At 40.6% G+C, this 17,479-nt stretch overlaps 1 protein-coding gene across 1 annotated transcript in view; it reads left to right on the forward strand.

Moving 5' to 3' along the window:
* EGFLAM (EGF like, fibronectin type III and laminin G domains) overlaps window positions 1-17,479 on the forward strand; it is a 167,434-nt gene that overhangs the window by 40,438 nt on the left and 109,517 nt on the right. Inside the window, exons 2-4 of the mRNA XM_059916264.1 lie at window positions 8,755-8,864; window positions 10,058-10,141; window positions 13,220-13,246. Coding sequence (XP_059772247.1) covers window positions 8,755-8,864; window positions 10,058-10,141; window positions 13,220-13,246 — 221 coding nt within the window. The remainder of the gene's footprint in view (window positions 1-8,754; window positions 8,865-10,057; window positions 10,142-13,219; window positions 13,247-17,479) is intronic.

A 17,479-nucleotide genomic window follows, 5' to 3' on the forward strand; every position in this document is an offset into this window, starting at 1 on the left:
GGCCCGTGTGACATCTGGGTCCACTTGGCAGTTGGGTACATAGGCCTGCCCTCTGGAAGAGAGGGCTGGGCTGGGGAAATGGACGGGGTGGGGGGCGGGGGGAGCCCACCAGCGTATATGTGGTAATGACTGGCAGGGATGAGAGCACCCAGGAAGAGAGTGTAGTGGAGCTGAGAAGAGGACATTCGGCAGAATCACCAAGAACACAAACTTTAAGGGGTGGAGAGAAGAAGATCATCTCTTCTTTGTTACTACTCACTGTTTCTATCTCCTGCCCCGTTGATAAGATCTTACATCAGTAGACTCTAGACCTCAGTTTCTTCATCTGTAAAGTGGGAATAATGTCTCCTTCCTCTATCCTATACTTTTATGAGGATCAGTTGATTTCTGGTGACATGTGGTGGGTTGAACAAACATATTTACTACTGGTCCCTAAAAAATTCCACTAAAATGCTTGTCAGCTGGGGCAAAGAGCATTAACCAGCAGGACAAAAGGACCAGCAGATGGCAGTGATGAAATTTTGGAAACTGAAATGCCCATGGGCAAGTGACAATGTATTTAGAAACCAAAGAATGATGGTTGCTAAGCCAGCAGTGAGGGGAAGATCAGAAGCTGGCTAATACTTGAATAGTGCTTTAAAATACACAAAAGTTTTCTTCTCTCTCTCTCTCATTCTCTCTCTCTTTTTTCTCAGATCTCTTTTTCTTTTTAAAGGAATAAATGTTCAAGTAGAAAAGATACTGATACATTGTATGAATAAACCAGTTTATCCCTTCCTTTACCAATGGACAATTAGGTTATTTCCAGTAAAAATATTAAATAAGAAATGTGCAGATAAAATCAGAGTACACAGACTCACATGGGGATAGGACATGTAACACCAAATGGTTGTTACCTCTGGAAGAGAGGAATGGAGAATGGCGTTTCAGCTATATTTTATCCCGTCCCCCAACATACATACATACATTTATTTATTTATTTCCAGCTTTATTGAGATATAATTGACATACAACATTGTGTAAGTTTAAGGTGTACAATGTGGTGATTTGATATATATAGAGAGAAATGATTACCACAGTAAGGTTAGTTGACACATCCATCACTCACATAGTTAGCATTTTTGTGTGTGTGTGTGGTGAGAACATTTAAAATTTACTGTCTTAGCAACTTTCAAGTACTATTAACTATAGTCGTCTTGCTGTACCTTAGATCTCCAGAACTTACTTATTCAATTTATAACTGAAACTTTGTATGCTTTGACCACCTTCACCCACTCTCCCTGCCCACCCCCTACCTTTTCACCTTCTCCCACCCCTGGCAACCACCAATCTACTCTCTGTTTTTATTATGTTTTGCTTTTTTTGTATTTCACATATAAGTGATATAATATGGTATTTGCTTTTCTCTGTCTGACTTATTTCACTTAGTTTAATGCCCTTAAGTTTCACCCATGTCATCACAAATGGCAGGATTTCCTTTTTTATGGTTGAATAATATTCCATTGTATGTATGTGTGTATATATCTATATCTATATCTACCACATATTCTTTATTCATCCATCAATGGACACTTAGTTGTTTCCATGTCTTGGCTATTGTTAATAATGCTGCAATGAACATGGGAGTACAGATATCTCTTTGAGATCCTGTTTTCATTTCCTTCAGATAAAGATAACTGTCCAGAAGTGGGATAGCTGGATCACATAGTAGTTCTATTTCTAATTATTTGAGTAACCTCCAGACTGTTCTCCATAGTGGCTGTACCAATTAACATTCCCACCAACAGTGCACAAAGGTTCCCTTTTCTCCACATCCTTGCCAATCCTTGTTATTTCTTGTCTTTTTGATAATAGCCATTCTCGCAGGTGTGAGGTAATATTTCCTTGTGGTTTTGATTTGCATTCCCCTGATTTGTGATGTTGAGCACCTTTTCATATATCTGTTAGCTATTTATTTGTACATCTTCTTTGGAAAGATGTCTATTCATGTTCTTTGTCCATTTTTTAATCATATTATTTGTTTGTTTTTTTTTATACATCTGTTTTTTTTTTTAAGTTATACAATTTTTATTTATTTATTTATTTATTTATTTATTTATTTATTTATTTATGGCTGTGTTGGGTCTTCGTTTCTGTGCGAGGGCTTTCTCTAGCTGCGGCAAGTGGGGGCCACTCTTCATCACGGTGCCCGGGCCTCTCACTATCGCGGCCTCTCTTGTTGCGGAGCACAGGCTCCAGACGCGCAGGCTCAGTAATTGTGGCTCACGGGCCTAGTTGCTCCGCGGCATGTGGGATCTTCCCAGACCAGGGCTCGAACCCACGTCCCCTGCATTGGCAGGCAGATTCTCAACCACTGTGCCACCAGGGAAGCCCCATATTATTTTTTTTTGCTATTGAGTTGTATGAGTTCCTTATATACTTTGGATATTAACCTCTTATCAAATATATGGTTTGCAAAAGTTTTGTCCCATTTTATTTCTTTTTAGAAAAGATTTGCAAATTCAAATAATAATAATAATTATAGCATTATATGTTAGTTATTTTGAGAAAGGGAAAAGAAAATCTTCCAGTCAGTATTCAAGGACACCGGAATGAGTATACTATAAAGGCAGCATGCTCAGAGCACTGACTTCCTTACCAGCTCTAGTTTAGAATCTTCATGAAGATTTGAGGACAGGGCCATGGTCATGACCCCATCTCTCCTCCCCTACACATCGTGAGATCTGGCTGGGCCATCCTCTAGGCCTTCATGTCCTGTGAGGCCCCATGTTGATGCCCCCTTGGACACAGTTACATCCAAAGGGACATAATTGTGAGATGTAATTTAGAATCAGAACTGTCCGAGAATTGAGGGCATAGGGAGCAAAAAATTGGGAGAAATACTGTTCTAGATTATGGCCAGCCACCAAAGTAGGGCGGAGCAAGAGAGTGCCTGTTCTGTGTCCTTTATAATATCAGGTCCCCCCATTAGTGCTTCAGTCACTGTTGATTGACAAATCTGTGTGGCATTGTTTTCGGCAGCAATAGCCTCTTTTCCTGGACACCTTCATTTTACTGTGATAGTTGACTTGTGATACGGGCATATTATTTTATGCAGGTACATTACCTTTGGTTAAGAGCTAGTAAATCTGCTTCATTAATTACAAACTATTTTTAACCTTACTGTTAAATTGAGAGACAGACAACAAACATGAGACAACGCAGCCTCCCCTAAACTGACTGGTAAAAACTAGTACAGATGCTTCATGAAGCGTTATTTTGTAGATTTCCTTTAGCTCTGAAGGAGCCTGGTCATACTGGCGCCCATGCAACATTTGGTCTTTGAATATAAAAATACTTTTCCAGGTAATTTTTTCAAATTATGAAAAACAATATAATAACATCCTGTAAAGCTTACTAAATAGAAGAAAACAGGAAATAAAATCATCCTTAATCTCAACTACCTTAATGTAACAATTAGCCTTTTACTCTTACCTTCCAGTTATTTTACAAATGAGTATTTCGTATGACTCTAATAACAGTATTGATGGCAATTGGGTATACTTTTTATTTAACACTACATCCTAATTGTTGCTACAGAGTGATACAAGCCTCATTCTTAAAATAAACTTTTAATTTTGAAACTAACTTAGATTTATAGAGAGTTGCAAAAATAATAGAATTCCTGTCTATCTTTTACTCAGTTTCTCCTCATGTTAACATATTATATAACCGTGGTACATTTGTCGAATCTAAAAAATTAACTAATGCTAGTACTAACTAGTAATAGTACAATATTATCAAATAAACTACTGACTATTTGGATTTCACTCATTTTCCCACTATGTCCTTTCCCTGTTCCAGATCCTAAGAAACCGTAACGTGTTTAGTCAAATCTCATTTCTGATGTATGTATAACAGTCCATCTTGGTAATGTACTATTATTGACTTGACTTTTGCCCTGTTTCTAAATATTTAGATTGTTTATGGTCTTTCCGTATCACAAGAGATCCTCTGAAGAACATCTTCATGCGAGCAGCCTTCTCTTCTTTTAAGATTCTTTCCTCATGACAGACTGTAATCCCACCTCTGAGAGTCCAAGGGAAGGAACACACTTGTGGCTCTGGATATTACTGCATTTTGCCAAATTGTCTTCCAAAATGCCTGCGCTCATTCACTCTGCCATAAGTAATTTTTTGAGACTAGCACATTTATGTACTCTTGTCAGCATTAGTTACTATCACTTAAACATTTTTGGCTAATTTAATAGGTGAAAATGACATCTCAATTTTAAGAAGTTGTATTTATTTGATAACTAGCAAATTTGAATATTTTGCCATGTGTATTTATCAGCTATATTTTCTCTTATGGGAGTTGTCTCTTCATATTTTATTTATTAGGGCCTGAATATGTTTTTTCTCAGTATGTATGAGTTTTATAATAAAGGTATCCCTTGGCCTGCATTTTGCTGCAATTATTTACCTTTTGATCTGTTGCTTTTAGTTTTTCTTTTGTAATCTTTGAAGAGCATAATCAAGTTTTATGACGTGGATCCATCACTTTTGATTTATTTTCTTTAGCACTTTTAAGCTTAGAAAGGTTTATCTTCAAAAAAAAAAGTATCTGATTTTAAAATTCAATTCTTTTCCATCTTTACCATTTGATTTCCCATCTTTAACCATTCGATTCATCTGAGATAGTTTTGGTGTTTGGCCCAAATGTCTGACCTGGCCACCTCTCACTCACTAGCTGCCGATGACCACACCTCCTACATCAGCAGCAGTCAAAGCTGCCTTTGTGATCCTAGATGAGTGAATGACACACACCCCTCCCCTGCGCTGCCCAAGGCAGAATCCTTGGAGCTTTCATGTTTCTCACTCACCACCCCACCCACATCTACTCAACCATGGCGCTCTGTTATGTGGTGCTTCCCCCGACTCCTTGAGGAAGAGTGTATACTGCTCCCTCTGCTTGGGACACTTCTCCATCCCCACTTTGTCGCATTCTTATTAGTCTGCCAGGTGGAGTCAGGTGTGTCCTTGCTATGTGCCACCAAAGTGCTCCATCCTTCCCTCTATGTTCCTCACACCCAATTGTAATGTCCTGCTAACTTGTTGGTGGTCCCCTGTGTCTCTTCATTATTAAGGTAGCCTCACCGACTAAGCCAGTGCCTGATAACATATAGGAGCTCGATAAATATATGTTAGGTGTGTGAAAGATTGAATAAATGAAAGAATATGCCGATAAAAATAGAAGTCATATCTAGCTGTGTTCCAGCAGGGCTTGATTTGAATACTTTCTTAGAGAATATGAACATAAAGGGGATAGTATATTAGAATTCAGGCTTTTCACGGTACCAGCATGTCATGGATACTGTGGATTGGCTTGTTCAACAACATCCATTTTACCCTCCTTCTAGGTGCCATTACTGTAATGCAAAGGCTGGAGAAATAAAAACATTTCCCAGACTGCCTTGCAGTCAGTATTCTGGATGTAAATTAGGTCCCACCAATTAGATGCACTCTTAGGACTTACAGAGGCAGGAATGGGAGGGAGGCCACTTTCCGGCTGCTGTTCCTCCTGCCAAGCAAGGCCATCAAAACATGACAACTCATCATTCCAAGGTGCACCACCACTTTCGTGTGTGTCTGGAGGCAATTGTAATGGTAGGAATGGCAGGATCGAGTGTGAAGGCTGGGGTTTCTTGGTTTTGAATCACTGCAATAGCGAATTAGCTAGTTATCCTCTATCTACCTATTATCTCTCTCTCTTTCTCACCTATTTATTTACATATTTATAAAATAGAGCTAATGGAGACTCCTGAATTCCAGTCCCCTAGTCTTGCCACCAATTTTGTAACCACCTTTCTGCTTAAAATACCTAGAGAGTTTTCTGTTTTCTGTACTGAACAGGTCCACAAGGGATACAAGGACTGGTTTCCCACTTACTGACCCAAGTAGCCCAACTTGATAAGTTGTAATTTTTCCCAAAATGAAGAGAGTAGTGCTATTCCTAGGACCTAGGATGAGATTGTGCTTACTGGTTATTCTGTGGTCTGTGAGGGTTCTGTAAATCATTTCCACTATCTTTTCCTCCATTCCCAGCTTCCTTTGAGATTTTGATAGCATAGACCTCAACTCAGCAATAAAACTGCCCAGTAATAAATAATTATACAGCCGGACCCAAATGTAAAACTACACAGGAAAAAGTATAGGTAAATGACTCAGATCTTTTAACATATTAAGAGCTCTTTTAAATCAGTGGAAAAAAAAAAAAAAAAAACTAACCCAATTGAAAAATGTACAAAACACATGAAGGGAGGAAGAAAAATAGCCAAAGAAGATATTAAAATATTCCTTTTTCTTTCTTATCAAAGTAGCAACGATTTTAAAGTAATACTCAGATCTGGTGAAGATGTGTTCCTTATACTGGGCATTCTCATACACCTCCATAAGCTTCTAAATTGGTTACTTTTCTAGATGTAAGTTTGGTTACATTTATAAAAATCTTTAAAACATTCATTCTCTGGATCAACAGTTTTCAGCCGGAGTCAGTTTTGCCTGCCATGGGGCATTTGACAATGTCTGGAGATGTTTTTGGTTTCCACAACTACAGTTGGTGGGTGCTACTAGCATCTAGTGGGCAGAGACCAGGGCTGCGTCTCAACATCATCCTTCAACACACAGGACAGCCCGCACGAAAAAGTATACAGCCTGAAATGTCAGTAGAGTGGAGGTTGAGAAATTCTGTCTTAGACACAAAAATTCTGCCTTGAGAATTTACCCAAATGAAAAAATTGAATGTACTTCAAGATTCATTTATTAAATCCTTTTTGGAGAGCAACAAGTCAGTAGCTATTAAAAATTAAGATGCATATACTCATAATTTTTAATAGATATCCATCCTAGAAATGCTTGGACTTTTGTGCATGAAAAGGCACACACACAGATGTTCTTCTCAGCCTTATTTTTAACAGTGAAATTTTGGAAACAACCTAAATGCCAATTATTGGAGTAACAGTTAATGTCCGTGCATGCTCTGCGTAGCAGAGTATTTGGCCATCCCACCGCCCACTACTCTTTTCCTATGATCCTGTCCTCCTTTGGGAAACTCCTGTACAGTGGATAGGCTTGGTGGAAGAACTATTTTCAAGACTCCATTCATCCTGTCCGTTTCCAGTTTGGAAACCAGAAAAAACTGATCTTTCCTCTCTGATCCCTTGGTCACATGACATGTTTGTCACATGACATGTTTGTCACATGACATAAGTTTGGCCAATCAGATGGGACTTTAAATCTTGAACCAAGGCAGAGTCAGAGAATAGTTGAAGATCAAATCCCTGAGTGGCAGCACTGGTGGCAGTGGTAGGTGTCTATGGCAGTTATTGCCAATTGATGACACTGAACCTCTGTCACTTGGTCCACCAGAAAGGCCTTCGATTTTGTTATTGAAAATATTGGTGGTGGAAGGCCCCAGCAGTAGCCCAGTAAACAGACACATTAGATCTCTGTGAATTGCAAACAAAGTATCCCAACTGATATGCTGGAGAATTATACACAGTCACTAAAAAGAAAGATTATCAGGACATATTAGTAAGTGGAAAATCAAACTGAAGAACACTCGTTCACTAAAGGAACGTTTATTGAGCTCTTCCATTTATTAGTCTCTGTGCTCTGAACAGGACATACCTAGTTGCTGCCCTCATGGAGCATTATTTAAAATAGCAAAATATCAGAAATAAATTGTGTCTAACAATAGTGGAATGAGATACACTATAAATTATGGCACATGTATTATATGGAAGAGTTAACAGCCACTAAAAATAAAAATAATTATTTTGATTAGTAAATACATACTATCAGTTTATATATATATTAATATTTATATATATACACTATATATACTAAGTCAAATAAGAATATTATGAATATATATTGAATATATATAATATGAATATATATTGAATATATATAATATGAATATATATGAATATTATATATAATGAACACAATAAACAATTAAAATTATATATACATTATATAAATAAAAATATACATATGTGTGTATGTGTGTGTGTGTGTGTGTGTGTATATATATATATATATATATATATATATTTCAAAAAATTCCATGTAACCAAAAGGAGGTATACTATATAAAAATGTTGGCAGGACTCATTTCTGAATGATGGAATTTTTTGTTTTTGTTTTCTAAACTTTGAAATCTGCATATGTTGTTTTTATAAACATAAAATTTATTGTTTATAACCATAAAATTATTTAAGGTAAGAATACAGTAAAACATTTGAAATTTCTTAACCTCATTTTATACTAAACCACATTTTTGAAATATTCAGCAATAAAAATATACAAGCTATATAAACAGAATCTATATAACATATCTATAAAACATATATGTTACTGAGTAAACCAAAAAAAATTCACTATCTTGCTTTAATACATTCCAAGCGCCTTGGTCTATGCTGCCCTGAATCTCCCTTTGCTGGTCCTTGAGGTATTAGGAGTTACAGAAGGGACTGTGGGCGATAGCTGGGCTGATTTCCCCCCCATTGCCGATTTGGGAGGGGTCAGTAGAGGTCTGGTGAAGTCAGCTGCCACAGGTGTGGCCTCCTGGAGAGATGTCTGCATTTCTGGCCTGTGAAATCATCTTTAAGTATGCTCTCCATCTGTAAGCACACACTCTTATATCTCATGTTAAGTGTACTCAAGGTGGGATGCGTGGAGCTTTAACACCATCTCTTTTGTTTTGGGGCAGGCAAGGTGGGGCCGCCTCTTGATATCATGCTGGAGGCACTGAACTGTACAGCTTTCAGCATCCAGTGGAAGATGCCAAAGCATCCTGGGAGCCCCATCATGGGGTATACTGTGAGTACCTGGGCACGGGGATCTCTGTAGTGGGTGTGTTGGGGTAACTCTTCCTCCTTCCCATCTTTGCTCCTCCTGTATACAGTCTCCTGATACCAGCCTTCCCGTGTGGGGCTTCATTCTCCCTCCGTGAAACCAGAGGAGATGTTTCCCTATAAGGTCATTTGTAAGTGCCCTGAAAGTCAGTTGGCTCTACTGAGTCCTTGCCCTGTTCAGGGATGGGAAAATATAAACTCAGTAGAAGACATGCTTCCTGATCTCCAATTGCCCACAGTTAAATTTGGAGAGTAAAGCAGAAACATGGGAAGTAATAGGGAGTCACTGTCCTATTTTGTCAATAGGACAAAATAATGTAAAATCTGAATGAAAGTGATGGGGTGGACAGGCAAAGTGGAGAAGGGGACAGAGAATGCATTCCTACCTCCGAGAATTTACAAACTGACCCATTTTCAGTTTACCAAAATGTTTTCTTTGAACAGTGTTTTTAAAAATGAGTCAACTTTTAGAAGTTAGGATTGGGATTGACATATATACACTAATACGTATAAGATGGATAACTAATAAGAACCTGCTGTATACAAAAATAAATAAAATAAAATTCAAAAATTCCAAAAAAAAAAAAAAAAAGAAGTTAGGAGACTTCAGATAAATTCTTGAAAGGCTGAAATCTCTGGGACTATCCAGAGAGCTGGCTACCCCAGGCTCACCTTCCTATGGGGCGCCAAGCCCGCTGGAGCTGAGCTGCCCACTGGGATGTAAACCCCCCGTAAAACCCTAGACCCACTATTCCCTCCTGTCTCCCCTTCACCAAGGGGGAGAAGCCATGTATCATGACCCTCGTCCTGTTGTCATCTTAAAGTAGAGAAATGGATTTCTAGACTCAGGTAGAATCAAAAGTGGGAAAATGAAAGATTACCTGAGAGAATCATGGTTTCGGGGAAAATACTAGGAGCCGGGTCCAGCCCTCTCCATTCCACTTTACTCCGTGTCTTCCTCTGGGTCTCTGCAGGCTTAGGAGTTTGCAACCCTGGCCAGGTATGTCTGATGTTTGCTGACAAGGAACTAGTGTGAGAGAGGTGAGGCAGCGCGCCTCAGGACCCGCTGTGGTTGTGAGTACAGTTCGAACCACGGGTCCTTGGTCTGGTGGAGAAGTGCTGGCCCCACTCTCACCCGGATGTCTGCATCTTTTCCAGGTCTTTTACTCTGAGGTGGGCGTAGATAAATCCCTGCAGGAGCGGTCCCACGGTGTGCCACTCGGCCTGGATACCCTGACCACGGTGAGTAACTCCACCCTGGAAGCCTCCTAAAAGCACATCCCTGGTTGGCATTTCATTGACATTCGGAAGGATTTCTAATTTGGTGTGTGTATGTGCTGCTGAATGTATAATAATAATAATAATAGCAACAACAATGAAAACTAATGTTTGTATAGTCCTTTGGAATTTAGAACGTCTTTCGTGTCCATAAACCCATCACGTGCATGTGTTATCTCCAGAAAGGCAGCCGTAGGAGGAAAGCTTCCAGAAAGGCAGCTTCCATGCTGGACTCAGCCCACCCCATTTATCCTGCGAGAAAACAGCTCTCTTACAGCTGTTTTTTTTCCCCTTCTTTTCTCCATAAAATTCAATTCTGATTTTTTTTGAAATCCCAATAAAGCTTTATAAATAAATATGACACATTTGTTTCTTCTCAACTCCCCGGAGACACAGTGCAGAAGAAAACGATGTCATTGGAAATGTATATTCAAACGGTGCAAGTTGTTTATTTTTCTTCCCCAGCCGGCGGCATCCTGTCCTTCCTCTAACCAGTTGCTGGCTCTTCATCTATTTCTTTTCTGTTTCCTGTCAAGGTCTCTTGGGGTGAATTTCTCTGCCTTAGGCATGTTCTGTTTCCTTTTCTTTCACTCCCTGCCTCCTTCCCCATTCTACTAAATTATTCTACAGGCTAGAGCCTTTCTAATTGCTCTACAAGGAGTTAACATCAGTGCCCAGAATACCGTAGCTATAATGGTGGTGGAGGACGAGGTGGTGATTGTAACTCCTATTTAGTAAATGCCTGCTGGTCGCAGCACCTAGAAACTTATTTGTCATCCGTGATGAGTAGCTGTCACTTACTGAGAGTCTGTTACCTGCCAGGCACTCTCCCTCATGCTTTACATTTGTTCCTCCATTTCATCTTTACAACTATACTGTGACCTCATTTTCCTGACAAGGATGCTGAGACTCAGAGAGGTGAAGTAACGTTCTTCAAACCATACGTTAGCAAGTAACAGTCGACTGTAAACCTAGGGCAGACTGAATTCTGGGTCCTGCTCTGGCTATTTTTACCAAAGCTCTCATGACTCAAAAAAGAAGAGATGCACGTGTTCGGCTTGTTTGTATTTTGCATGCTGCTTTTATTCTCAGACTTTTGCTTAAGTACCCCTCATTTGCCTCAGGAGCCCTCAGCCCCAGCCTCTGTGGTTTAGTCTATCCTGAGGGGGGGAGATCGGGTTGGCCGCACCTAGGCCACCGCCGGTTGAGGTGCCATCGCCCCTTGACAGCACTGGAACTTTCAACGAGCCCCTGGACCCCACCGTGGGACTGACATCATCCCTAGCGGTGTTCCCAGCTGCCCAGCCTCCTGTCCTGTAGTGAATGTGGCTCACGGCTCAGACTGGAGCACAGCCTGTGCAGAGAGGGCACGCTGCTGGTGACAGGGGTCCTGGAGTCCACACAGTGCCTCTGAAATCAAGATCCTTCCCTGTTACATGAACCCGGGCCCGACACTCTGGCATTTCTGGGAAGGCCGCTGCAGTGCAAACAGAAAGCAGAGGCCAGGAAGGGAGACAGGCACCCTGGGCTTCCAGACCTCCTTCCTCCACTTACAGGTTGCGTAACTTTGGCCAAAGCTACTTAGACTGTCTAAACCTCAACTTTCTCCCATGCAAGGGGTGTAATCATTATACTGTTGTGAGTGGCAGATAAAATTGTGCATGTAAAAGCCTTTAGTAAAAAGTAAGAAGCCATATAGATGTTAGTTGCTATTCCTGATGATCATTGCCTTTATGTTAAATATATTCTCTCCATTCACTACACCGAGGTGTTAAAATATGCTACCAGATTATACCATTTGATTACCTTGCCGATTTCAGCAAACTTGCACAGTTGCTACTCTCCACCCAGCACGAGGTAACACACAGTCGCTGTTCTTGGGCAGCTTTCGGTCTCATTGAGAAAACCACGTTTACATTGATAAAACAATTAGAGAGCAACATGAGACCAGATGTCGTTTACATGCCACTTACTAGACAGACTGAGGTTTTGAAGACGGAGAGATTAGTGTAGGAACAAGTGGTCAACTGGTCAAGAGGTAAAACTGGGGGCTGAGAATTGAAGCAGGGGCAGTTTCTGGAAAGGCAGAGGAGAGAGTGGGGCATTCAAGTCGAAAGGAATGGTTTGAACCGAGGGAATGAACACACGTGTGTGTACATGCTCGTGGGCTTGTGTGTTTGGGCAGAGGGGCAAAGGAGGTGCAGAATACAGAGACTGGAGAGAAGAAATGATGACTAGACATAAAGGCAGCAAGTCAGGAAGGGGGAGGGGAGCGGTCTGGCACGGCAGAGGGGGCTCTGGATTTAGATGACTCGCATTCAGATTCCTGTATGACAACAAACCAGCTGGGTAACCTTACTGGGTCTCAGTTTCCTCATCGACAAAACAAGAACCGGAATAGGAGCTATATCATGGGTAGCATTATCTGTGGTTCCCAGCCTGTGTGCTTCAGGGCTCTGCAGCAAACTCACAGGGGCCTTGTGGAATATTTGAACTTTGCACGGGAAACAGCAACATCTGTGTAAACTACTACTACCAAATCTTTTGCATATAACTATTGAATAAATGGAACCGTTAGGGATTTTGTCTGGATTAGAGGTGCTGTAAAAATAATACTGCGATACTAATGGTGCCATGAACAGAGAAAGTTTGGGAACATCTGTACTCCATCACATCATCCTGTAGCATCTTACAGACCTCAATCTGTCTAGTAAGTTGCATGTAAATGACATCTGGTCTCATGTTGCTCTCCAATGGTTTTATCAGTGTAAATGTGGTTTTCCCAATAAGACCAAAAGCTGCCCAAGAACAGCAGCTTTTGATGTTGTGGGCATTAAACAAGGTCATGGTCATAGAACTCTCAGCACCACATGCGGCGCAGAATAAGAACTGAGTGAGTGTTCAAGAGAAATCACATTGCCAAGGTGTGTGTTTGCTGCCCTTGGCTGTACGTGGTGGAAGGGCAGCTACTCTAGGAGTTCATTTTAGTTCCTGCTAGCTTTCCTTTCCTTTTCATACTGTTTTGTTTTTTCTCCTCTCCAGGGACGATTGGATCATCAGATGATTTTTGTAAGTATGCTTTCGAAAAGTTAAACCCTTGCCCCAGCCCTGGATTCAGGGGGTCTCTTTTCATCAAAATGTTGATTTTCCTGCATCTCCCTCGCTGATTAAGGCCCACGGAGACTGCTTGGTTCTAGTGGAAGCAGCAGTCGTGGAGCATACTGGGTGAATTTTTAATCATTTAGAAAGAAACTGTTTTATCTCACATGGTAGAGTAAGGTTAAGAGCAACGTTTTTAAAGGTTGAAGTAATTTAAGTTCTGTTCCAAGACAAGGTGAAAAAGGTTGAAAAGGAGAGAAAATATTTCAACTAGCGAGCCCCACTGTGAGGGGAGCTCCTCCACCCCCTTTTCCTTCTTCTTTCCTCACTGCCCCTAACAATCCTAGACCTTCTCAATGAGACAAAACCGGGTCACCTAAACCCGGTTGATTGACTTTCTGGAAGAATGCTGAAAAGAGGATTGGGCTGACAAATGGTTAGTCTGATTCAACTGAAGAAATGACCAAAATAACCTGGTGGATTATGTGGAATTCTGATGCACTCTTTGATAGTCTGCCTATATAAAGGCTTCTGATTTGATTAGCATTTGACACTTAACCTTTTTTTAGAAGAACAACCAGCAGGTTTCATCCCAGAAAAATAAATAGTAAAACAAATCAGGACAATTTGGTGATGTTTTTAGAGTTAGAAGTAGAAATGGTCCTTAAACTGGTGGTCTTTAACACTTTTTGATCATGCATACCATCAGTTAAAAAATATTTGAACATATACCAATATATGTATATGTATGTATTTGTAAATTATACATCTGCTACTCTACATATATATTGTGTACATTATAAAATCCCACAGCATTTTAAAGGAGGAGATAAAATAGAAGTAGAAAGTCCTTATGTTTTCTTCCAACATCTCAGTAGATTGTCTTGCTCTCTCAGGGGGCTGCACCACCGCCCTGCTTTGGAGTTCACTGGTCTGGCTGACCCAGAATAGTGATTCTATTTGGGTCTTATCCAGGGTTAAGGGATAAAGCAGACAGGAATCATGAGACTTGCATCTAGTCCCAGCTCCGTCACTAGAGCAAGGGTAACTGTGGGCAAGGTCACTGAACCCCCTTGAACCTCTCTTTGACTATAAAATGAAGAGGCCAATTAGTAATGGTTGCCAACTGGGGGCTTCTTTGTTCCCTGTGGGCATATGGAAATAGGTGTGGGCGTTCTAGTGAACAAGCTTCAGGGATACTGACTCTCCTGCAATATGCAGGGTAGATCCATACGAGGAAGATTTGTCCAGCCCCAACGCTGCCCCTCTTGCAAAACCCTGGAAAATACTCCACCTTTCTGTGACCACTCAGGGAATGGAAATCCCTCCACTCTGGCCTGCACAGCCTTCCTCTGGACCTTTGGAAGAAGGCTGTTTGGAAGATAACCCTTTCCTATTTCCCTGTGCCTTCCATCTAATGATGCTAAATATTCCCAACTTCTACTAAGGCAGCCGAGGCACAGACTTAACTTATAGAGGCAACTGTGAAGTTGAACCCAAGGTTACTAGCTACCAGTGAAGGTTATTTTAGAAGAATTGTAGAATTTCCATGTTGAAACTTTGGCCCAGAGAAGTTAAGTGGCATCCTCAAAACCACACAGCTCTTTGGCTCTAGAGTCTGGATCTCCTGGCTCCTAGTCCAGTGCTATCCCACTTCATGCCTCCTCTTAGCTATGCTCACTGGATGCCCTCCCGGTGTAGGGGCTACTTGTCCAGACTAGTGAACAAGACAACATACAGCTTCATTTCTGGAAACAAACCACTTGGGTTTCCAGCAGTAGGAGAAAAGTGCAGCATGCAAGCGGGTAAAGGTGAGGTTTGATTCAAGGTCAGAGATTTAAGTTCAGAGCCATTCAACACGGTTTCATCATTGCAAAGCGAACAGGGATTCAGTTAAGAATAGTCCCATCTTTTCAGGGGCTCCTCTTACATAGCTATCCGGGTTGTTTTTGAACATTGGGTCTAGCATGAATTAGAATGAAAGTTTAGCAGTCCCCAAACCCCAAATAACAGTGATCCTAACAAGATGTGCATTCTTGTTCCGTCATGTAATGGTCTGGATATAACCAGCTTAGGGCTCTTCTGGTGGCTTCCTTGTGCCAGGATTCTTCCATCTCATTGCTTTGCCAACCCCTCTGGCTTGCCTCCCCATCATCCAAAATAGCTTACTGCCTCATCCACATTCTAGCCAAAAGATGAGGAAAAGGGGAAAGGGAACATATCACTAACTATTGAAGGGATAATTCAGAAATTGCCCTCAGCGTTTTTGCTCATATCCTATTGGACAGAATTTAGTCACATGGTCACATCTAGATGCAAGGGAGGCTGGGAAATGTAGTCTTTGAGTGGCCATGGTCCAACTGAAATGTACAGGGGTTCTATTACAAGAAAGGAGAGAATGGATACTAAAGGCAGAGAGTCATTCCTATCACAGACTGTGAATGGAGGGAATAGATCTGGTGCAGTAGACATGGAAAAGGCAGTTGGACACTTGAAAAACAAGGTGCTAGCCTGAGGATTAGATGTACTCCGTCTTGAGTCAGGCAATCGGAGGCATATTAAGTCGTGCATTTTATCAGTGAAACCAGACCCATTCTTGCCCTGCCCAGAGTATAGTTATATAAACTTTCTGGGTCCAGTTTCTTCATCTATAAAATGAGGAGGATAAGACTGACATCTCAGAGCTGTTGTGAGAATTAAATGTGGCACTGGTACGCAAGGATTTTATAAATTCCAAAATGGAGTATAAGTTATGATTATATTATGATTATACAATCATAAGATAAAAGGTTGTTGTTTCTGGTAGTCTGTGAGGGAGGCAAGTGTCCTGGGGAATAGCTCACTTGGTTGTAAAGTTGTTGGAGCTTTCTTCCTGGGCTCAGTGAACTAAATAACTAGACTTGCTTTTATCTTCTACAAATATAAATTTTCTGATCACATGACAGCCACTGGTGGTGTTAAAAGACAAAGGAGGCAACCTTTGGAAGGGGTTCTGTATTTCAGAAAGGGACACAAAGTAGGGTTATTTTGCAGCAATTCACCCAACTTTCCTCCCCGCCCCCCCAAAAAAGTATGGAAGGGACCAGAGGAGACTGTGGAATTCACTCTGGCTTCTACCCCAAGAAAGCAATTTCTCTGTCTTTGTTTCTCACCATCTTGTGCAGAAATAGGTCCAAGAGAGATAAATATTTTGACTAATTTTCAAACTTCCACAAGGTAAAAAAAAAAGTTTCTTTTTCTACTTTGAAAAGGGTATATTTAGCATCTTATCTAGTTTGATGAAGGCTGAAGTAGTGGCCATAAGACATTTAAGGACAGAAATAGAAAGACTTGTGTAATTGTGCAGCATTTTACTAAAAAATTCAAGGGTTATCACAAGTCACATTATTCTGAGGGATTCCATTTGGAAGGAGAGATATTGGAGGAAGAAGTGACAGTTAAATCATTGAATCCAACCCCTCTTTTTATGACCCCAACTACTCAGTCCCCTTGACCCTTGCTCTCTTATGCTAATCTACTAGCCTGTCAGCTCAGGAAAAGACACCAGAAAAGACTGGAAATAGTTAGCTTCTGGGAGGGTGACCCTCCACCTCTCAGAATATACCTGGGCTAAAGGTAGCACTGATCTTCAAACAAAAAGATTAGTTGTTTTTTAATCCACATTAAGAACTTCTACAAGTGTAGTTTCCCTTGGTTTTCAGTGATCACTTTTAAATTGTGGATACATAAATTTCCATGTTTATAGATAAAATAATTATCTGGTCTTCAGTGTTTATGATAAGAATTTTTGATTTAAATATTATTTAATATTTTTCATTCATGTATTATCCAATTAGAACTTGGTCCCTGGAGTCAAACAAAGCAGGATTCAAATCCCCACTTTGCCGCTTAATAAATATACAGCCTTGAGCAAATCATTCACTTTTCAGAGATTCAGTTTTCTCCTCTGGAAGTGAAAATAAGAGTGATACCTACCTCATAGACCTGATGGAAGACTGAGGCTATATATGTTCCTGGAACAGAGAAAACACTCAATAAATGGTAACTAATGGTAGCTGTATTTGGTATTGGTGCATAGCTGATATCTACAATAATCTATGAAACCACGTCACTACCCCTGTACTTCATACAGTGTAATGACTTCACAGCAGGAAGGGATTCTACAGCAAAGGCTGTGAGAGCATTGGGTTGATTTGAAAGTGT

Source organism: Balaenoptera ricei, chromosome 3 (assembly GCF_028023285.1).
Source record: "Balaenoptera ricei isolate mBalRic1 chromosome 3, mBalRic1.hap2, whole genome shotgun sequence".
In the NCBI taxonomy this organism is placed as follows: domain Eukaryota; kingdom Metazoa; phylum Chordata; class Mammalia; order Artiodactyla; family Balaenopteridae; genus Balaenoptera; species Balaenoptera ricei.